General features: G+C 41.4%; 1 protein-coding gene across 2 annotated transcripts; it reads left to right on the forward strand.

Moving 5' to 3' along the window:
• The first annotated feature begins 15 nt into the window (after positions 1–15).
• MKRN2 (makorin ring finger protein 2) lies at positions 16–21,997 on the forward strand. 2 transcript variants are annotated; one of them, XM_030568711.1, is made up of 8 exons: positions 16–194; positions 1,569–1,697; positions 5,062–5,240; positions 7,306–7,613; positions 10,185–10,399; positions 13,249–13,359; positions 20,461–20,605; positions 21,662–21,997. In XM_030568711.1, the coding sequence occupies exons 1-8, from the start codon at positions 169–171 to the stop codon at positions 21,803–21,805; spliced, it is 1,257 nt and encodes a 418-aa protein (XP_030424571.1). In that variant the 5' UTR covers positions 16–168; the 3' UTR covers positions 21,806–21,997. The 2 variants fall into 2 exon arrangements, with proteins under 2 accessions (XP_030424571.1, XP_030424572.1); XM_030568712.1 differs by lacking the exon at positions 16–194 and adding an exon at positions 629–812.
• The last annotated feature ends 694 nt before the right edge of the window (positions 21,998–22,691 follow it).

Genomic DNA, 22,691 nt, shown 5'->3' on the forward strand with positions numbered 1-22,691 from the left:
CTCAGTGCGCTGTGACTAGGTTCCCAGTGGGCGTTCGTTCCCTCAGACAGAGTCCGGGGGGGAGTCTAGCGGCTCCGCCCCTCCCCCGGGGCTCAGCGGAACCAACCAAGAGCGAGCGGCGTGGGGGGAGCACGTCGGCTGCCGGCGGGGCGGCCGGGGAGGGGAGACATGAGCACCAAGGAGGTGACCTGCAGGTGAGAGTGGGGGCAACGCAGCTGCTGGCGTCGCGTCCCGGCATTGCCCTCAACCCTCGCCCCGCTATCGCACCAGGCCGCCTGGAGCCGCCGGGACTCGCTCTCTGCTCGCGGCTCTGGGTGCGGGGCCCACTGGGCCTACGTGCCAGGAGTCCGGCGGGGCCGTAGCTAGAGCCGGCTCCGGGGCGGCCCGGGCTGGTGCCGCAGCGGCTGGAAATGGCGCCCAAGGGTTGCCGTTGGTCTGAGCGGCCGCGCGGCGCCAGCCCCGGAGCCCCGGGACTACCCGTCCCTGGCGAGTCGCGCTGCCCGGCGGGCGGGGCCATATGAGGCTGCCTGGAAACGGCCGGCGATCGCGGCTCTGCGCAGGGCGTTTGTCGGCCCGGGCCCCTCAGCCTTAGCGGAGCTGGCCGGACGAGCGGGCCCGGGCGCGTGTCCCCGCTGCTTCTCGGCGCGAGCTGGCCGGGTTGGCACTGGCGTGGCACGGAGTGGGGCTCACTTCAGCGCCCCAGCCCAGAGCGGCCGAAGGACGGGACTGGAGCCCAGGGTGCGGGGTGTTCGCAGTCCCGATCCGACGCTTGTCGTCGGGTCCTGTCAGGTTGCTGGGCTCTCTAAGCGCAGGTACGTGATACAAGCTCCACATTACGAGTTATTTTGTATGGGACTAATGCGTACGGGGTTGGGGGTCGTTGACATTAGGGGGAAACAATCTGTTTCTTCCGCTGGAATTAGCAGAGCGAGGCTTCTTTGTTGTTTTGGTTTCAGCTCCCAACGTATTGTGCCTTTTGCATCTGGTCATCTCCTGAGCAACTTTCAGAAGAACTGAGTTAATTTAAAACAAATTGTTAGAGGGACCAGTGTTTGCCTTGTGTCGTTATCAATTTACTATAACACTGCTTGTTGGTTTAAAAACTTACATGGGGATGGAGTGTTGAAAGTAAAACTATATAATAGTTTATCTTGTATTTCTGCTCTGTTTAATTATGATTTATGTAGTGCTCATTACTACTACCTTTTTAAAAAAACAAATGCAAAAAGGAAATACTTGTTTTCAGTGGCCAAGAATCTCTGTATTTCACCTGCACCTATTTAAAAGTATTTAGTGATTTACCAGCACGACCTTTTAGGAAGGTGTTAACCAGAAGTGTTGCATAATGTGATTAAAGTGGCTAATTTAAGTTTCCAGCTGGAGTTAGGAGTATAGAGAATTGCTTTTCCCCATGTGTAATCCTTTATCTGGGATTTTTCTTGCAATGGAGAACAAAGGGCAGGATTGAGAGAGAAATGCTCTTCAAAACCTTTCTCTAGAAAATAAGTGTTTGTCCTAATTTATAATATGTAACAGATCTCTGTGGCTGTAACCATTTATCCCTTCAGGTATTATATGCAAGGGGTGTGTCGTGAAGGAAGCAGGTGTTTGTTTTCACATGACTTAACTACAAGCAAACCCTCTACTGTCTGCAGATACTACCAGAAAGGACAGTGTGCCTATGGAGCTCGCTGCAGGTAAAAATTGCCACTCTTCTAATGTAATGTGTGTTTCTCACAACTAGAAAAGATGCAGATAATAGTTTTGTACACTCTAGGAAATAAAGGAACAGCAGCAACAAAGATACATTGGATGCATTTATAAAAAAGAATAAGATAATGAAAGGCTTATAAAACCAACATGAAAGGCAAACATTGCGCTTCTGATGGATAAGTTGGGTACTCAGTAGTTTCCTGGTTTTGTATCTTTGTGCTCTGCATGAACCTTAATGATCCTATGGCTTTTTGTCCTTGAGTTTTGTGGTGGGTTTTTTTAAAGACAGCAAGTTCTTTTTAGTTAGGAGACCATGTCATCTCATGTCTGTAGTGTTGAATACTATGGTGGCTTGGTCTTAACTTGGGTCTCTGACTGCTACTGTAATACAAATAATAAATTGTAGAGTTATGCCTAACTGTTGTTTGTTCCGATCCTGTGGGGAAAAAGGGGACCGAGTTAAGGTTGCTATGGAACTTTTATGTTGAATTTCTTGATTTGTGTGATAGACATTTTAATACGAAGTTTAGGCCTTAACCTCTTGTAAAATAGGGATAATCTGACCTCACCAGGCTGATTGCTTTGAGTTCCTTAGATAAGTGGTGCTATAGAAATTAAAGTACTGTCTTGTCAGATATCAGTACAGTTCATGCACCATTAATAGTAGGAACCTTTCCAACTCGATCCATCCTGCATCTCTGACCACTTTGAGGTTAGCTTAGATTTCCTAATTAGTATTAATGTTAGAAATTTTTAGTGTGCTTTCTTTAGAAAGTATTTTTATTAGTTTTTGTTCACTCACATTGGCGTGGGTGTGCAGACACTATGGTGGACCCAAAGGGGAAGTGGGTAGGATTGAAGAGGTGTGCATCTTGTCCTGCTGTGTTCCCCACTTTGGATACCCATATGTGATGGTGTGGGAAGGTCAACCACCTCACAGCGCTCATTTTGCAGTACCTTCACCCCAATAGCTTGCAAAGAACATCAGCTCCAAGGTTTACTGCTTCAGGAATGCACTAGCAGATAAACTCTCGAGTTTCATAGCCACTGGTTCTGTGAATACTGAGAGGCCTGTGTCAGCTCTCAACTCTCAGGGAATAAAAAGCGTATCCTGCTGAAAGTACTGTCTGCTCCTGAAGTGAAGGCAAAACCTTCGATACTGAAGGATCCTAAGCCATCAAATCCAAGTTCTAGACACAATGAAACCCTGTGGGTGTTGGCCTTTGTTAGCAGAGTCAGTCCTAGTGGTAGCATGCTTTTGCATCTGCAAAAGAGTATGGCGCTAAATATGGCTCCTGTTAGCAGAGCCCAGCATCGTTCTTTATATCGTTGGGAGACATCTGTGAGCAATGCAAAAACACTCTTGGAACCTAGGCTTAAGGTTTGGTTTACAGCAGGAAGAACCTTCCTTCAAGAGGAACGATTCCTGAAAATTCAATCTCCTCTGCTCAGACCTTAAGAGAACTCCAGCCAGACAGTAATACTGTTTCTCAGATGATGGGCCTCATGGCCTCAGCTATGTGTAACTCCTTGTGCTTGACTCACAATAAGAACTCTGCAGCATTGGCTAGCAAAGTACTATCTGCCAAGTTCAGACAGCATGTTTTGAAATTGACCTTCCCAGAGTAAGTGTTCCTGCCCTCTTATGGTGGACAAACAGAACAATTATAATAAATCTAATTTAAATTTGATTACAAAAGTTAGGTTTAGAAAACTATAACTGATCACACAAGTCTGGGTCAGAAGGCTAGAGAGAGAGAGAGCTGGCTTTTCACCGCTCTGTGAAGCTTGAATGGATCAGGGTTCCCAGGTGGTGGTGGTAGCTGAGGGTCCAGAGTGCTGGAGACAGGCAGAGCCCTAGCACGACCAGTCAGGAGGAGAAGATGATGTCCCAATGGAACTGATGCAGATTTTGAATCCAGGCATCAGAGCACTTACTTGAGCATGGGTAGGTGTAGGGAAAGAACAGTGGTTCAAGGGAGAACACTAGATTTGTTTGTGGGTAAAAACTGATGGCTCAAGGGAGTATACCAAAGTTTTTCTGTTCAGGCTAGACAATAGGAACAGATTATTCTTAGCTATAAGTGGTGGTCCTTCCAGGGAGCTCACAGTGCAATCAGGTAGCTTCAGTATTTTGGATACCAATAAAGGATTTATTACTAGAATTGGTCTGATAACTACTGAGCTGGAGGTGTGCAAGTGTGTTCATTAACAGCTGGAGCAGAGATTTCCCCATCATACAGTGCTTTCCCGCATTTCTGGTTGTGCAGTTCTTGCCTTGGAATCTCTGTTCTCCATTCTGTATGCTAATGGAGATGCCTCCCTGTCCCATCTTTGATGCAGATGAGGCGAGGGGGGTTTCCTTAATCTTGTCACCCTTGTCCGAGAGGTTTAGGTGTGTTTTCCACTGCCTTTTCATTGCTTTTTGTAAGTCGTTCTTCTGATTGGCTTTGGCTCAAGCAGAGGCTGGCGTGGGGGTGTCTTTCATAGGTCAAACTGGGTACTGCACCCTGGTTCCCCAAGAACACAGAGCTGATAAATAACAGCATGTTCATATAGACTAAAATTCCCATTGTTTTCAGTGGGAGCAGAGTTAGGCCAATGTTGAGTACTTTTGAAAAATCCATCTATCTATATATCTAATATCTATAATGTATGTGTGTATGTGTTTTTCTGTGTATATACACATGCATACACCATATTTGTGTATGTGAATAAGAGCACAGAGTGTTGCTGCTGCTGTCCGTTAGCAAACAGGAGCGATCACAAACTGGCAATGTGCACAATATTTTGATGTTACCACATCTGAATAAACATCAGCAAACATTTTTTTTGTAATGGAATAGTAGTAGTTAATTGAACACACACGCTTTAAGAATATTGTCCTTTCAGCATTGTTTTGCAACTTTAGAGAAATCATTTAAATCTACATTTTCAAAAGCGTCTGACTTGGGGTTCCTCAGTCTTTCTATGCCCAATATGAAAGATGTATGACTTGATTTTCAAAGCTGCTGGATAGCTAAAATCCAGCACGTTGTCCAAAATTTAGGCCTTAACGTCTGTGTAAAATCGGGATCCCATCTCGCAAAGCTGTTGTAAGGCTTAATGTTTGTAAAGTGCTTCTGAGATCCTTAAAATGTTCTGTAGAAATCCGTAGTAGTAGTATCATCATCCATGTTGTATTTGAACAGATCATGATCCATAAGCTAATATATTGAATAAACAGGCTCATTAGTGGAAAACAAGAGTTTGCCATGTTATCTGTTAGCTTCCTGGAATAACAATGATTGTGCATGGAACTAGATCTTAGTTTTTGTGGCACTTTATTACGTTGTTTTCTCTTTTTAGATATGATCACACCAGACCATCTGGGTCTGGTGGTGCAGTGGGTACTGTGCCACCTAGCCATTCTTCACCATTGTTCAACAGCCCTAACCCTCTGCCAGAGCATAACATGCCTGTAATCAAGAGCAAAACACACGAGCCCGGAAAACGCAAAAAGAGAACATTAGTGCTTAGGGATAGAGGTGAGTAGGAGCAGTTAATGTCAGTCTCTTCACTGTTCCTGGCTTGATGATTTTTAACAGTAGTTCTGTTGCTTTCCATTCTTTGCTTTTCATCACTTTCATTTCAGTGATGGCTATAAAGGGTGTATTTGCATTTGTAACGTGCATAGGGCATAATCCTACAAACATTTCATAGAATCACAGTATATCAGGGTTGGAAGGGACCTCAGGAGGTCATCTAGTCCAACCCCATGCTCAAAGCAGGACCAATTCCCAACTAAATCATCCCAGCCAAGGCTTTGTCAAGCCTGACCATAAAAACTTCTAAGGAAGGAGATTCCACCACCTCCCCAGGTAACTCATTCCAGTGTTTCAACACCCTCCTAGTGAAAAAGCTTTTCCTAATATCCAACCTAAACTTCCTCCACTGCAACTTGAGACCATTACTCCTTGTTCTGTCATCTGCTACTACTGAGAATAGTCTAGATCCATCCTCTTTGGAATCCCCTTTCATGTAGCTGAAAGAAGCTATCAAATCCCCCCTCATTCTTCTGCAGACTAAACAATCCCAGTTCCCTCAGCCTCTCCTCATCATTTTTGTTGCCCTCCACTGGACTCTTTCCAATTTTTCCACATCCTTCTTGTAATGTGAGGCCCAAAACTGGACACAGTACTCCAGATGAGGCCTCACCAATGTCAAATAGAGGGGAATGATCACGTCCCTCGATCTGCTGGCAATACCCCTACTTATACAGCCCAAAATGCTGTTAGCCTTCTTGGCAACAAGGTCAACTCTCGACTCATATCCAGCTTCTCATCCACTGTAACCCCCCTCTTCTGCAGAACTGCTGCCTAACCATTCAGTCCCTAGTTTCTAGCAGTGCATGGGATTCTTCCATCCTAAGTGCAAGACTCTGCACTTGTCCTTGTTGAACCTCATCAGATTTCTTTTGCCCCAATCCTCTAATTTTGTCTAGGTCCTTCTGTATCCTATCCCTACCCTCCAGCGTATCTACCACCCCTCCCAGTTTAGTGTCATATGCAAACTTGCTGAGGGTGCAGTCCACGCCATCCTCCAGATCATTAATGCATGTTAGTAACTTTACTCATGTGAATAGTCAACTTTTGCCCCACACATCCCCCGTGATGACCTTTCTGTGCCCCTCAGGCACCAGCATTAAGGGAGTCCTTCCATTGCTGATGCCCCAGCACAGAGGGACTGAGCTCCCACTTGCTCCAGACCTCCTTTACTACACACATACTCAGCCTGGTCTCACCAACTCACCGACCTCTCTGTGCATTCCCATTCACAGTCCTCTGGGATTGCAGGGCTGAATCATGCTCCTCGTCACAGCCCTGCAGAACCTCAGATTTCCTCTGTTGCCCAGTCTTCCTACCCAGGGTCTCTGTGCTAAGGCCACCTGGATGCTCAGGAAAGTTGGATAGCAGTGTCAGAGAACAGAAATAGTAACTAGACCATAATCTCTGCTTTTCTTTTCACCGTAAGCTGTTTTATTTCTGTATGAGGGGCATAGCTTTGTGTTTTAAATTGAAGAAGTGGATGGTGTCAGAGATGATGTGGGAATGAATGTGTGTGGGAAGTTGGGGGTTTCTGATTGCTAATCTTGTATCTAGAGGAGCCTGACAATTGGGAAATTTCAGGTTCCCCTAGATAACAAAAGGCTCATTGGCAGGGGAAACAGGTGATAGTATCAGAGTTAAAACCCCTGATATTCCCCTGCCAAACTCCCCCTCCCATGTGTTAACTGTGGTGAGTGAATTCAATCACTTAAAATATGTTTAAAGTCCTATTTCACGTTTTAAGTGCAAATCTGTGCAGTTTTAGCTTGGCTTCTACAATACTTAAAATGAAAATGCATCATATGCTGTACCTGGTACCTTCAAGCTTTACAGTGGGTAGTTTAAGGCTGTAAAGCTGGATAATTTGGAGATGGAAGCTGCTAAATATGAGATCAGCAGGTGAAAGGGTTTAACTATTAACAAGAAACTATCGTTCAACAGGTAGCAGCTGTTTTTATGCTCCTGTGGTCTTTCATGGTACATACTATGCTTTTTCTTTTTTAAGATTTATGTGGTTTGAGTGAAGAACAGGTGAGACACAGTGCCGTGAGTGACCCAGTGTGTTGTAGTGACAAAAATGATAATCTGGAAGTGAAGCCCCATTCATATTTAGAAGCTATTTGCAGTGGGCTCGAAGAAGATGCAGTGGCTGGAAGTTCCTATGCTGATGGACAGCAGCTATGTCCCTATGCAGCAGCTGGGGAATGCCAGTTCGGTGACCGGTGTCTTTACCTCCATGGAGATGTGTGTGAAATCTGTGAATTGCAAGTACTTCATCCCTTTGACCCAGAGCAGAGGAAGGCTCATGAGAAGGTAAAGATTAACATAAATTAAACTTGGATCTAGAACATGTTATAAATATGCTTGTTCTAAAACCCACAGAAACTTGTGTGTTACTGGCTAACTTTAGTTCTTTAAAGAGCATTTGTGTATATACTTATTTAATTTAGATCTAAAATAGTTGAGAGACCTATTGAAGGCTCTAGGCACCCGAACATGTCGTTCATACAACAAAATACCAGCTGCATTAAAATAATCATCCAACAGGAATTCAGCCAGCCATCTATAGACACTCCTTTTTACCTTTTTCATCATTCTGGGAAGAATCACCTTGGCTCTTTCCAAAAACCCTCTCAAACAGATGGCTTTTGCAGCCTGCCTAAAAGGCCACCAGGTTGTCTAAACTCTACTTGTACTCCTTCTTCCAGACCACACTGACCTGAGACAACCAACTCATTTCACATAGTCTGCCGTGGTGCAGTCAGATGGTAACTTCCAGTCATCGCTGATATTCGCTGTAATTTGAGGTCAGGAAAGTTGCTGCATCTCCTGAGCCATCCAATCCCAATTTGGATAGGATTTTAGGCTCAGTTCACTTCAGTTATATTGAGCTCTCTGTAACCATTGTCATCCAAATCTATTAATCAGAGGCAAGTCAGCTGCTCATAGTACAGTTGGTTCTCTTGTACATACAGTAGCTTTGTTAGTAAAAGCTGTTCTTTAAAAAAAAAAAAAAAATTTAAAAAAAAATCACCACTGTCACTGTGGCCTCTTGGTTTTATAATTGTACTCTCCATCAACTAGCAGCAGGAATTTTTGCTGTGCCAAGTTTAATACAGTTGTATTATAGGTAGAGCTAGTAGCACTGCATGTAGCTAAGAATGCCTAACACTTTTCATTATAAGCCCCTGTTTTCAGCAGCTTTTAAATTTTGCCAAACTGTAACTGTTGGGCTGAAATTTTCCATATTGGGTATCTCCCTCAAGCTTAGTTTTTTAGGAAAATTTCAGCAAAAACCATTCAGCTGTTTCAGAGAATGAAATCGGGGAAAATATATTAAAAATTCTTATAGTTGTTTTGCTGAGACTCTCTAGGGCCTCCGTGCTTTGAACAAGGGCTTGGAATTTGGCAGGGAGATTGCCTTTCTTAAGGATGTGGTTTTGTTGCTCCTGGGGGAGGGTAAATTTGTTCAAGTTATAAGTCTTTGGGGGAAAAAAAAATCATGTTGCACACGCTTAGTAAGGAATTGTTAGTTAGGCAGCTGAACTCTTCAGAGATTCCTTCTGTATTGAGGATGTTCCAGTCTGGGGGTGGGGGTGGGAGCAATCATTTGTCATCAATTACTGTGCGCTTCTGTGGCATGGGCACTGGAAATGAGAGCCAAAGACAAACACTTATCTCCTCAGTGTTCCCTCTACTGGCATTGAGGCAGCATAGTGCGGGAACAGAGTGATTAGAATGCAGAGTTGACAAGAGTTGGATCTGGCCCAGGGAGATGGAGGGAGTAGATTAGTACTGGCAGCTGGTGGGAGACAAGAATTGGCTGGGTAAGGGAGCTGGGACTGGAATGAGGAGCCAGAGTGGGGAGATTGAAAAAAGAAGCCTGTGGATGGACAGGAGAGTTTAGGTTTCAGGAGGCAGAAGGGTTTGTAACCACCAAAATACAGTTCCCTTCAGAATCTGGAATGGAACCTGAGATTCCTCTGTCATCAACAAATACCAGTAAAACCCACTGGCAGAACGTCCCTCATCTCCCTTTAGTGCTGGCTCACATAAAGGATGACAGCCCTACTGCTATTATCATTTATTCTGTTACTCAAATGGCTGAGGTCTGTGCAATGGTTTCAGCCTGGCTGATGGCCTGGTGGGGGGGTCAATATGATGCCACATGTTGGAATTTCTATAATTTGTTTGATTTAAAAAAAAAATCACCTAGGAAATTGCATCCAAAAAATTAACAGAATGTTATGGTTGTAAAGACAAGCACTCAAAATTCACAAAATGCCTGGGAAAAGTAATACCACCTTGCTTCACAGGAATATTTGTGAGAATAAATCAATGTTCATGAAGCACTCAGATATCATAGTGATGAACACTATAGAAAACACTGTGGAAAAAATGAATAAATCTGTATTCAGAAGAGGTTTAAATAGTGTGCAGTAAATAAGGCTTGGGGCCACACAGTGAACAAGCATAAAGTAATATTGAAAGCTGCTCATTTAGTAAACACAATTCTGTGCATTGAGTAAGGCCTGTGTCCTGTGGGGAAAAAAGATTGTGATCATGTAATTAAAGGCTGTATCCTAATGCATACTCAAGGGGTGTGAATTAAGGTTGCACAGCAATCTAAATTCTGGTGTTTTCTAACTTTTGTGGGCTGGAATTTGCAACCTTAGCGGTCTTAATGTCTTTTTGGAGATGTTTTATGAACCAAAAGGCAGGAACTACATTCTTAACAGAGTTAGATGTACTAGTACTAGGCTTTTTCTTTATACATGCCTTTCATAGATATTTGTTCGTGTTTTGCAAGGTAGAAGCATTGTGCAAATATGGTAGAGACCCAAAGTAACTCTTTGCTTCTGTCCTTTCTGTTTTATGAACTAGATGTGCATGGCAGCATTTGAACATGAGATGGAGAAGGCCTTTGCCTTTCAGGCAAGTCAGGACAAAGTATGCAGTATCTGCATGGAAGTGGTGTATGAGAAACCATCGGCCTCGGAGAGAAGGTTCGGAATCCTTTCCAACTGCAATCACACCTACTGTTTGTCCTGCATCCGGCAATGGAGGTGTGCCAAACAGTTTGAGAATATAATCATAAAGTAAGTGTATGTTAACTCTGTGCAAGAGCTCAACCAGTTGGACTTGCATCCACCCAGATCACACTGTCTATTATAGCTTGTGTCACTGTCTATTATAGCAAGTGTTCTCTTCTATAGCACTGTCTAGTCAAAAAGTATCTTTCATATCAAACTAAGTATGTTCACAAAGAGAAATTCTATGGGCCTAAAATGCTCATGTGTCCAACACAGAGATTGTCATGAAAATCTTGACTCCATGTGCCAAGGAGGTACAGTATCTTAGGCCTTGTATACACTACTGTGGTAAGTAGACCTAAATTATGCTACCCCAGCTTCGTGAATAACATAACTGGAGCTGACATAGCTTAGGTTGACTTACTGCAGTGTCTACACCTTGCTGCGTTGATGGGAAACGCTCTCCCATTGACTTATCTTACTCTTCTCGTTCTGGTGGAATACTGGAGTCAACCGGACAGCGCTCTGCCATCCATTTAGCAGGTCTTCACCAGAACTGCTAAATCAACCGCGCAGCATCGATCACAGCAGCCTTGATCTCTGGTAAATGTAGACATGGCCTTAGTTAAGAATTGAAAACTGCTGTCGCTTTGTACACGTTCAGTTACTGGATTGTGTATAAATTCTAGCTATTGTCATGCTCGCTCTGAATGTTCATTTGGATACTCCATTAATCATGCATTTATTTTTTATCTGGCCAATGCCTTAGTTGAATCTGCTGTTTTAGCTCCTATATAAATGCATTAAAGCTTGATTCTCTTTAGAACAGAAAAACAGGAAATTTTAAGAATCCAACTGAGAATCACAAAAGAGGAAATTTGCCTTTTCCTCCAGAACTCCTTAGAAAGCTACAGATGTTTCAGGGAAAACTTTTTTGGAAAAATATTTTCCATTCTTACAGTGTATTTCCCATATCCTTCACAATGAGTTTGCTACAGTGAAATCCAGCATATTGGAAGCTGCTTGTAGTACTGCTCCCAATGGGCATTCACTGGGAGAAGCTTGGTCTGTGATGACAAGAAATGAGGCTGTTGCTGCCAAATGGTTTTCCCAGTAGTTCCCCTGAGCCAATATTGACGAATGTTTTTTTCAACGTTTTCAGAAAGTACCATATATTTGATCATAAGCTGGTTCGTTTATAAGCTAACACTGCCCCGCCCCCCTGATGGATAAATAAAAATGGAAAAATTTTATAAGCCAACCCTATAATTCAGGAGTCAGCAAACTTTGGCGCTCAGGCCATCAAGATAAGCTGGTGGGGGGGGCCGAGATCGTTAGTTTGTTTACCTCGAGCATCCACAGGCATGGAGGTAAACCTAAGTAAACAAAGTGTCCCGGTGGGCCAGCTGCTTATCTTGGTGGGCTGAGACAGCAACCGGTAGAAATTTTTTAGGGGGGAGAAGCTGGGAGTCGGGGGAGTAACCTCTGTGACCACCCCCCACGTGACCCCATCCCTTCCCACCTTATCTGTGGAGGGTGTCTCTGACCTGGCAGCAGCCTGCCAGCCCCGGAGCTGCAGCTGCTTTGGAGGCTGGGGGGAGAGCACCGTGCCCAGAAGCTGAGACACTCTGGCCCCTCCTCTTCCCTTCTGTATCTGCTGGCTATACTGCCTCTCCTTGCTCCCTCTGTTGGGGGAAGGGCTGTGTCCCACCTCTCCCTCTCTATACCCGTTCATAAGGTGATCCCCTTCTCTGGTGCTTCCTTCTTTTACTAAAAAAAATTTGGCTTATGAATGAGTATATATGATAGATCTGAAACTCTTAAACCACTTATGTCCTCATCAGCCTTCTCAAAAGATATTAAGAAAAGGGAATGGAATCTTAAAAGAAGTTCTGGCTGACAGACTGGATGGTTCATTGGGCTGGTAATGGGATATAAAAGCCTTCTGCCTAGAAATTATCTGATGGCTGTTAGGTGTTCCCTGTGAAATCACTTGGGTTCTTGATCTGGTTCTGTTGAGAGTGTCCATCTCACAAGACCACTAGTTAAACTGGCCTGCTTATTGCAATCCTTGTAGATAGGTCAAGTATCAATCTTCTCCTTTGCCTTATTTGGCTGCTGTAGTTCTACAGAACAAGGATTGAGGTACCTGAATTGTGTCTAATGTGAACTTAGGTCTCAAGGAAAAAAATCATTGTCTACACTGATCAGGAAAAGCATGCTAACTATTCAAACATTGATTTAATTGTAGTTTGGACCAAACCTGATTGGGTTTAATTGGTTTACTTCAGTTGAAACTTTAATTATAAAAACTTGCAAGTACAGTATACACCAGGGATGGGCAAACTACAGCCCATGTCCAGCCCGTCAGACCTTTTAATCCTGCTCCACACATGCCATGGCTCCACACAACTCCTGGAAGCAGCAGCATGTTCCTCCTCCTCAGCCCGGAACCCACTCCCATACTCCAAACCCTTCTGCTCCACCCCCAGCCCACTTCTGCGCCTCAAACACCTTATTCCTAATCCCATCCCAGAGCCCACACCTCCATCTTGAGCTCTCACTCCCTTCCCACATCCCAGCCTGGAGCCCCCTCCTACAACCTGAACTCCATTTCTGTCCCCACCCCTGAGCCCACACCCCCAGTTGGAGTTGTTCACCCCCGCTACACCCCAACTCCCAATTTTGTGAGCATCCATAGCCCACCATACAATTTCCATACCCAGATGTGACCCTCAGGGAAAAAGGTTTGCCTACCGCTGGTATACACTATAATCAGCTATGATACACTTCGATGCTTCAACATGAAAGATCCAATTCCCCTTTCTCCACTTGCTGTTTATGGCTAGTTGTTGAGAAAATATTTCTCAACAAAGTGTATGTACATTTATTTTCTTTTCTTTTACCCATTTAAGATCCTGCCCGCAGTGCCGAGTGACATCAGAGTTTGTAATTCCTAGTGTGTACTGGGTAGAAGACCAGAACAAGAAAAATAAGCTGATTGAGGCATTTAAGCAGGGAATGGGGTAAGTTCACTAGCCATAATTATTTTTTGTTTTTCTTAAATAAACTGAAAAGGTTGTAGATCAAGGTATTCAGTAGCCTCTTTTTAAAACATTTTCTTTAATGCCATACAAAACATACCTTGTGGAATGTAAGTGTGTGTGTGTGTGTGTGTGTGTGTGTGTGTGTGTACGTACACATGTACACACACACGTGTACACACAATTCATATCCAGTGACTTCAGTGGTAGTTGAAGGAACTTGTGTCTAACTCTGGTCTTCCCCTGAATAACATGAATTTAATTTTCATTTCAGCTAGGCTAATGGCCTCTGAAAATATCCCTCATGATTAAATTAGAAATTCCCCAAGCTCCAGGTGGAATGTTAGTAATTCTACTTTCCAAAATTGGCTGAGGGTATTTTCGTTCACTTCCTAAAACTACATTTAGTAATGTCTGCTGACTTTTATTACTCAGCTATAACTACCTGGATTATCATACTCTTGTATCATTGAGGGGGAAAAAACCAAAGTTGTCACTGAACAGACTTTTATGATCCTTGTTTCTTTTTCTCCATTTTATTATCAGTAAAACTTCACAGGGTTGTTGAGGGATTTGTTATTGTAATGCCATCTGCAAATTCAAAAATGATGACATGCATGGTGAGTTTTATTGAACAATTAGACTTGACTGGTGGTCAGAACATTGAAGGTATGCAGTAAAGGATGGTGCTATATCAACCTAGCAAAACTCTGCTTACTCACTTGCCTGGGATAAATGAGTTTCTCTTTTTGATGGAAGGGTAAAGTGTCATTACTACTTTCATTATCATTGATTGCCATTATATAAAGGGTGAGGAAATGCATCTTTGCATTGGGACTAGTAAATTTTCAGCCTATTTTGGAATGCTAAAAGCTGAGTAGTGATATACTACCTGAAGTGCATTCATCCCCTGGAGACACACTGTTTGCGGTGCTTGTTCTGGAATGGTTCCATAAAAAACCTGGGTGTTTACTTGGCACTGTCAACAAGTGCATGACATACATTTCCAAAGCACGCATCATGTTAGTACCTGGATGCTCCTTGTTCAATTTGCTTAGCATGGGGGAGCATCACCTTTCACAAGAAAGGGAGCTTAGAGAAGGGGTGGTGATGGCACTTGTTCAAGGGTTGCTTGCATTCTTTCAGGAAAGTATTAACTCTCCCTGTTAGTAGTAGCCCAGGAGATCCCTTCTTCTAGCTTTGATATAACAAGAGGGCAGATGTCCAGGTTAGAAGTGGTAGTGTTGGGTTGATCTCATGAGTCTTGTTTTTATAGAAGATGTGTCTTCGCTCATAGGGTGGTCTCATGATTTTTGATGGTGTTTCACTGTAGGTGTAGGCAGAGTTAGGGTGACACTAACATTGCCTTTTTATTCATTTAATTTAAACACTTTTTAAAGTGTAAGTTAAATTTAGAATTTTCTGTCTTCTCAATTTGTTTAAAATATGCTATTTATTATTTTCCTGCAGTTCTGGAGGCTTAACTTTAAGATCAACCCTAACTTAATTTTTTTTGGGAATTTCAGTAGGTTTTGCCAGATTCCTGTGATACCCTATCTACTCTGCATTTAGTAAATGCATGGGTTTTCATCAGGACATCTATAATGCCATAAATCTGGATCTTAATAGGACCGACTTTCTAAGATATGCCTGATGCAGCAGTTGTGATGCCAACCTGGGAATGCCATGTTCACTGGTCCTGATCCTGAAGAGTTACGAAGTTCTGCCTGAATCCGTGAGGTTCTTGTGCCAGTAAAGAGACCACAAGAATGTCTTGAAATTCATCTAATTCAAAAAATCCAGCCATCATAGACCCTGAAAGAATCAAAGGCTAAGTAGAGCTTGCCAAACCAACAGATGAAAACAAATTTAGTTTTCGATTTGATTTTTAAATACCATTAGCTTTTCTTAAAAGGAAAACTTCAAGAAGTACCGACACCTCATTTTAAAAAAACTACACTGTTCCAAAACACATTTTTGATTTGCCTCCATAAAATTCTATCCTGATTATAAAATAATATGTGCAACTTAATGATAGTAGCTTCAATATTAAGCATGGAACGAGAAAAGTCTCTCTCCATAAACAAATACTAGACTATTACTACTTTGAAATGCTTTAATATTTTTTTTCCTATTTCACCACTTTTGTCATTCATTTGCCATTTGTCTCTTATTGAGCCTGGACAAACGTGAAACTACGGGATATCATTTCCTGACTTTCACTAGTATAATCTGTAATATTTGGGTTGTACGTGTTACAGATCTGAGTTTTGGTTTTGCAGAATCTAAATTTTGGACCTAGTAGTGTAAGTGTAAACTTTTAAAAGCTATTTCATTTTAACGGTACAAATAGTGAGTGACAGGCAAGACAGTGACATGGCATGTATTTATTACTTAAGTAAATCTTCATAGCTGTTTCTATTCATTACTTCCAGCAGAGGTCTCTGTAGAAAGATGAGCATACAACTTAATGATGATGCAATACAAGCGGAAAAGTAAGATTGGTAGATCATATTTGATTTAGATGTTAGTCCGTCACGGAGTCTTTTGCAGACCATGTAAAAAGTAGCCTATTTTTAATTTTTTTTCTCTATCTTGTTCTTTGTAAGAACACAGTACATTGCCCATATGACAGACATGAGTTTTCCATTTCAACATTAACTGCATAAATATCAGTCGCATTATGATCAGAATCCAAAGTATGGTGTGGTGATTTAAGTGCTAGAATAGTTTTTAACCATGTTTTCTGTACAAAAAAATCACCTTTAGGCTAAGATTAGTGGGAGAAATTTCAGCCTAAACAGTGAATTTTTCAGTTAGTAAGCACTATGCCTTGTAGTAAGTGTTTGCCATAGTGGGCCTTAAGGTTTTAATTAACTACCTTTCTATTAGAAGATCCAGTGTAAAATTTTCAGAAGCAGCTTAGGAGTTTGTCTCATTAAAAGTAAATAGGACTTAAACAACTTTGCAAATTTTTTCCCAATTCTAGGTAATTCTTAATTTCTGGGCTTTCAAATGTGTGAACCCTACAGTGTTTGGTAGAAATTGCATCAAGACACTAGCCCAAAAAAGAAAAGTAAGGACAGATCTTGGAAGACTTAATCCAAGATTGAAGAAGTGTAGTGCCTGGCAATATCAATATATGATTAAGGCTTTTTAACACACGGTTAGATGGGTACTTCTCTTAGACAATTGGAAGTTCATGCTGTAAATCACTTCAATATCAGTTTTCTCTAGATTAGCAATGAGGTTTTGAATTTCACCATGTCCTCTTTTTCAAGGAATTAACCCTTACAGATAATATAGAGGTAATCAAACATATCTTAAGTTTTTTTGCTTAAACATTATCAGTTTACACAGGTAAACTTTACTGATATATTTTAATAATGTAAAATATAAGTTATTTATACTAAATATATCCATTTCTTAGCCAAGGAACTCAGCTGGCAATAGATAAGCTCCAAAAGATTAATTCTTCATTAAAAGTTATCTAGTTTAAAAAACCAAACAAACAAAAAACCAAACAGTTGTAGAACAAAAGAAAGCAGCAAGTCATGGAAAATGAAAAGCAGGAAGTAAAGACCAGTTGTTTTCTACTGTAAAGCCAAATACACTAGGTATGTTTATTACCTCTGCTTGTTTTTGTTTTGTAATCCTGACAACAGCTTGTTTAAATATACTATCACTGAGCTTGCTTGTTCAGCTGGTCCTCATTCCTTATATTACAGTTAGATCATAAAGAATTGTTACACCATAACTGAATATTGGTTTTGTAAAACTGCTAAATTATTTTCTCTCATGGTTTTCGTTTTCTGATTTCCTTCAATAGAATGCTTGTTTGTGAAGAGCAGGATCTTCAACAAAGTACTCAGTTGACCCCAATTTAAAACCATTGCAGATTATATGTCAAAAGAGCCTGCTCCTCATTAAATTGTTCAGCTGGCTCCACCTGAATCAGCTGAGCAATAGAGCTGATGAAAACTTTTCTACTGACAAGTTTTATTTATTTTTTATATTTCTTAATTTAAGCTACTTTTTGCTTTAAAAAATGTGTGGGAGAGGGAGGACACTTAATGATGGTGGCTTTTCAATCACTTCTACTGTTCAGCTGATTCAGGTGTAGAGCTCCTCAGTGTGCTGAAGTCTAATACAATCTCTGCTCATCATAAAAGGAATTTGTGCTTTGTTTAAGATCCATCTTTGAAAAACACACACACTTGTGGAAATTAGTACATGAACAGTGCACTGTATGTTACATGTATAAAATAACCTTAACAAAACCTAAAAAGCAGGGAAATGAATAGTTAAGGCTAACAATATGTACTTGTTATACCACCTCCAACCTTTTAGATAGTTTCACAGAACTGTCCAGAAGGGACAATAAGAAGGGTGGGTCTGTTTGTGGTAGTGAGTGGGTTGAAAGTGGGATTGGGGATGCTGGAAGATTGACATCAGTGGTGGGACAGAATTAATGTTGTGGTTTTGCTAGTGGTGAAGTTTGTCTCTGAGTGTTGGGGAGAGGGCATGTATTTTTGGTTGTTATAACTTTTGTCTCCTTGGGTTTTAGATTTATTATACAGTAGATCAACCTTAATTGATACATTAATGTTAAGTTTTTGAAGTAGGCAGGTGACGTATTTTCTTTGCTCATCATTATAGAAAAGCAAGCCCTGAAGCATGGAATTGAAAATGGTTGGTGGATGTCTGTTCAGTAACTTGTATTGTCTGTCATTTCCACTGATGTCAAGTATCAGAGGGGTAGCCGTGTTAGTCTGGATCTGTAAACGCAGCAAAGAATCCTGTGGCACCTTACAGACTAACAGACGTTTTGGAGCATGAGCTTTCGTGGGTGAATACCCACTTCGTCAGATGACATGCATCTGACTAAGTGGGTATTCACTCACGAAAGCTCATGCTCCAGTATGTCTGTTAGTCTGTAAGGTGCCACAGGACTCTTTGCTGCATTGCCACTGATGTTTATAGTCAGAGACCAAAACTAAATTAAGAAAAACTGTGCAGTGAGATGTTTCTAAACTTGCATTCCTACTAATTTAGGAGAATATTTTTTCCATCTGTGCCCTGAAGGTTTGAGGGAATGTTCCCTTAAGTACTTTCATGCTCTGAAGAACACAGCCTGCACTCTTGCACAATGCTTGTGGTGGTAGTATCGAAAAATGTGATTCCCTGGAGCAGTGTGGAATGGTGATCTTCATTCAAATCTGAGAGGAAGCAATAAATTAAGACTGGGGAGAGCTATTCCCTTGGCTTTTCTCTCTAACTCTAAAATATTAAGAGAAATCTGTTTGTCTAACTGGAAATTTGAAATTGTCTTTGTGGAGAAAAGTCTCTCTCCTTTATAAGGCCACCTACTTCTGTGAATGCAAGTAAAGGTGAGACAAATATAGTCAAACACTCTAATACTAGCTCATTAAAGCTAATACAGTGATTCATTGTTAGTTCATAAACAAATGGTTTGTTAAAAATCATTATCTAGTATTCAGTTAAATGTTACACTGATCAGCTGTAAGGTTCTGTGACCTTCACTGTAGAACTTTGTTTGCTCCAGAGAATGTCAAGTTTTTGCTGTTTACACCAGAGCTTTGGAGCGGAGCCGGAGCACAGCTCCAAAGGCCTGGTTTACATTGTATTTTCTCTCTATGTATGTAAGACACCCTGCCAGGATGTGGTGTTCTGTCCCATCTAGCAGCACCAAGACCACTTAGAGAGAGAGAGAAAAAACGAGTCTGCTCTACAGCCTTAGCTAAGAGCCAGTCAGCTTTTAGTTCATGCTGTAGAGGCTCATGCACTAAGCTCCAGAGGTCCCTGGTTCAGTCCTGACAAGCAGGTCCTGTTGGTGTTACATGTACACTCTGTCAGAGTCTGTGCTAGTAATATTACAGGAGCTGGAACATGCAGATGCTGACAAGTAACTAACAACCAGCTCAGTACTTTTGGACTTGCTCTGTCTAGTTTTACTGTAGGGTGTATTGCTTATTTGTGTGGAAAAGTGAAAGGTGACACTTCCCCCAAACATTCTTGGGTTGTACAAGGTGGAAAAACACCTTGGCAATAATCTGTCTGACCTCTGATTGTATATAGCCATTGGTGTTTGAAAAAACACAAATATTCAAACATGCATTTCTCCTTTATGCAGCAATTAAAGTAAAATTTGCACTTGCTTTCATACATTTTTACTTAACGTAAGTATGTAGGGAAATAACATTTGTTACTGATTTATAGATGACATAACTTCAGTTAAAATCATTAGACTTGAAGTACATAAAAGGACATGTAGTTTTTCAGATATCCTTTATAATTTGGATAAAGTACATTAGAGGATAAACTGAGAGCCACTTTTTATCTTAATCTGTTACTGGGAAATGTAATTTATACAGCAAAGCAGGTATCTTGTTAAGTGACAGACACAGATGAAGGATTATTCCGGCTGCAATGTTAAAAAGTGCATGTTTGATTCAGTTCCTAAACTAACAGATAAATCTCAGAAGAAAAGTTGAGTGCCTCTCCCCCCCCAAATGTATAAATTAGAACACTCAACTATTGTTTTCAGCAGGCAAATCCTTTTGTTTTCATTTAATACTGAAGGTTAAATAGTGCTTTGGATTCTTTTCTCCCCCCAGGGTACTCACTGAATGTGATAACTACTAAGGTTTCTACATTGTAGTTTTGAAGGAGGAAACTTGACTTCCCCTGAGCTTTCTCCTTCAGCTGTTGCTGTGGTCGTTGCAGTGTCGTGACTTGGCTTCATCTCCTAGAACTAGTGTTTTTGTTGCTTTATGATAAAGATTAGAATGTTTAAATGTAGATCAGCAGGGACTGATATCGGTATAGATTATCTTTTAAAAAATCCTTTCAGACACTGCATTGACTGTAGTGTTTGGTTCTGGAACTATTGAGCTGATCCTGCTTGGTTCTGGAACTATTGAGCTGATCCTGCTTGACTGGAGAAGTCATCTGATACAGGGCCTTTCTGAGGAGGTGATAATAGCCCTGGAAAAGCTTCAGTTCATTCTCCTGTCTCCAAGAAACAGCTTTCATCTAATGGAACTAGTTACTCTCTTTCAGGAAAAAGGCCTGCAAATACTTTGAACAAGGAAAGGGAACCTGCCCATTTGGAGGAAAATGCCTTTACCTTCATGCTTACCCTGATGGGACACGAGCTGAACCTGAGAAACCACGAAAACAGCTCAGCTCAGAGGGGACTGTGCGGGTAAGCAGACATTTAGCCATTCATTTACTTGAAAGCCCCACCTGAGTATAAGTTGCCCTTTTATAGAATGGCATGATTTCACTCTAGGCTGAGGCAAATTTAGGAAAATAACTTTGCTCTAAAAACACCTTTTAGGCCATGATGTCCAAGATTAACTGACTTGAATTTTGGGTGCCCAACTTGACACTGATTGTGAATTTGCTTGAAAACCAGAATGAGTCTTTTACATTTAACATTTTTCAAGAGCTTTCTGGGGGAAACACTGTCCCATAGTACTCAACCTCATCTTTTTGCAAATTCCTGATCATGTAGCTGTTGCCCACATATCCCATTGTCTTTGGGAGTTACACATGGGGGAATATTGTAGGATCAGCTCCCTCATTTATGCTGCAAAAATATTCTTATTGATCTGTTTTAACTCCTCCAGCACATAAGAGCTATTTGTAAGGAGAAGTTAAGACCAGCTCAATGGGCCGTGACTCAGCACTATTATCCTTGCATGGCTATATCTCCAAAGAATTGTTGAAAATATTCTGAGGGGACAGTCTAAGCTTGTGCCTTACGATTGTTTGCTTACTAGATTGTTATACAGGCCCACTAACTTCAGCTGTGCCTGCATATAGCTCTTCTAGATGATCACTAAAATATTAGCTGAAATTTTAGAGGAGTGGTAGAAATTGTCCTGATTTGTCAAATGTTGACACTGTGTGTGGGGAAAATATCGCTGGTGTTACCTCCCCTTCCCAAGCTGTTGGTGAAGCCTGCTCTGTATGTGAGCAAAAACACCATGAGCACCAGTTAATGGTAATACTAAGAAACAATTCCCCACCTCTTTTTTTAAATTTAGGCATAGCTTGAGTATGTCTTCCCCTTTTTTTCTGAAGTTGATAATCAAACCTGACAGGGGAAGTAAAACAAGAATAGGTGAAATGAAAAGCATTTTTAATACACTACAGTAGATAGTTTGTCTGAATGCTTTGGGAAAAGCTGTACACTGGTATAAGTGTAGATGTTATGCATTCTCCAAAATAAGCGGTAAATATTCTGTTTTCACAGTTCTTCAATTCTGTTCGGCTCTGGGATTTTATTGAAGACAGAGAAAGTAGGACTGTACCCAATGCTGAAGATGAAGTGACTGAGCTTGGAGAACTTTTCATGCACCTCTCAGGAGCAGATCAAGAGTCTGCCACTCCTCAATAAAGGGAACTAAGGAACAACAGTTCTGTTTTCTTCTGTACCAGTCCAGCTGTTTACTTAAAGGTGGCTTTAGTTTTTACAGCAAGCAGTATAAAGTAATATGGCTTACTGGTCAGGTCCTTGTAGAACTTTTATATAATCTGTATACAAACAATAATACTAAATAAAAAATTAACAAGTGAATGGGGAAAGGGAGCTTTGGGGGTGATTTTGTGCATATCTCTTCAAAAAGGTTTGGCAACTGGCCCTTGCTTTTAATGCCTAGTTCTTTGCGGTGTTAGGCCCAGAATATTAAACACTTAAACATTGTCTCTCTTTCACAAAACAGGAGTGGGTCCAGTAAACTATACTCCCACCCACCTTGTCTCTCTGAAAGTAAAAGGCTGGTGAAATGCACCAGTAGTTTGACTTTTAATCTACGAAAAGCAAGTAGTATAGCAAGAACAGATAAAACCTAGTGAATTTATAATCCCATTGTAAAGTGTATCACATTAGGAAGACACTTGTACCTTGCTGAATTTTTCAGACTAATTTGCCCAAGACATTGTTGCAAATGCTGTAGTCCTAAAAACTTAACTAGAGGAGCTTGGTTTGACAGCTAATCCAAGAGACAGCACTCCAACCAGCCTTGTTCCCACCCCCATTTCATGCAGCAAGTACATCCATGGACTGATCCACACAAACAAGTTGAGCTGAGAAATGCAGTACATGGTTGCAGGTGTGGCTATACCTGTTATGTAGTAGAAATCCTGCATTTTGCATAATATCCAATTTGGACAGCAAACTGTATTAATTGAATAAAGAACCATAGCAATAAATTAGGCAAAATAGTGTAAAGAGAAAGTGGGGTAATCTTTGTTTTGACATTGATTCAATGCAACTAGTATAG

The sequence above is a fragment of the Gopherus evgoodei genome, chromosome 7 (genome assembly GCF_007399415.2).
Source record: "Gopherus evgoodei ecotype Sinaloan lineage chromosome 7, rGopEvg1_v1.p, whole genome shotgun sequence".
Lineage (NCBI taxonomy): Eukaryota > Metazoa > Chordata > Testudines > Testudinidae > Gopherus > Gopherus evgoodei.

Bases quoted from the DNA above. Each gene is read 5' to 3' on its own strand.
- MKRN2 (XM_030568711.1), top strand. From the start codon at position 169: ATGAGCACCAAGGAGGTGACCTGCAG. The intron at 195-1,568 runs GTGAGAGTGGGG...TTATCCCTTCAG, and splicing joins ACCAAGGAGGTGACCTGCAG to GTATTATATGCAAGGGGTGT. The intron at 1,698-5,061 runs GTAAAAATTGCC...TTCTCTTTTTAG, and splicing joins GCCTATGGAGCTCGCTGCAG to ATATGATCACACCAGACCAT.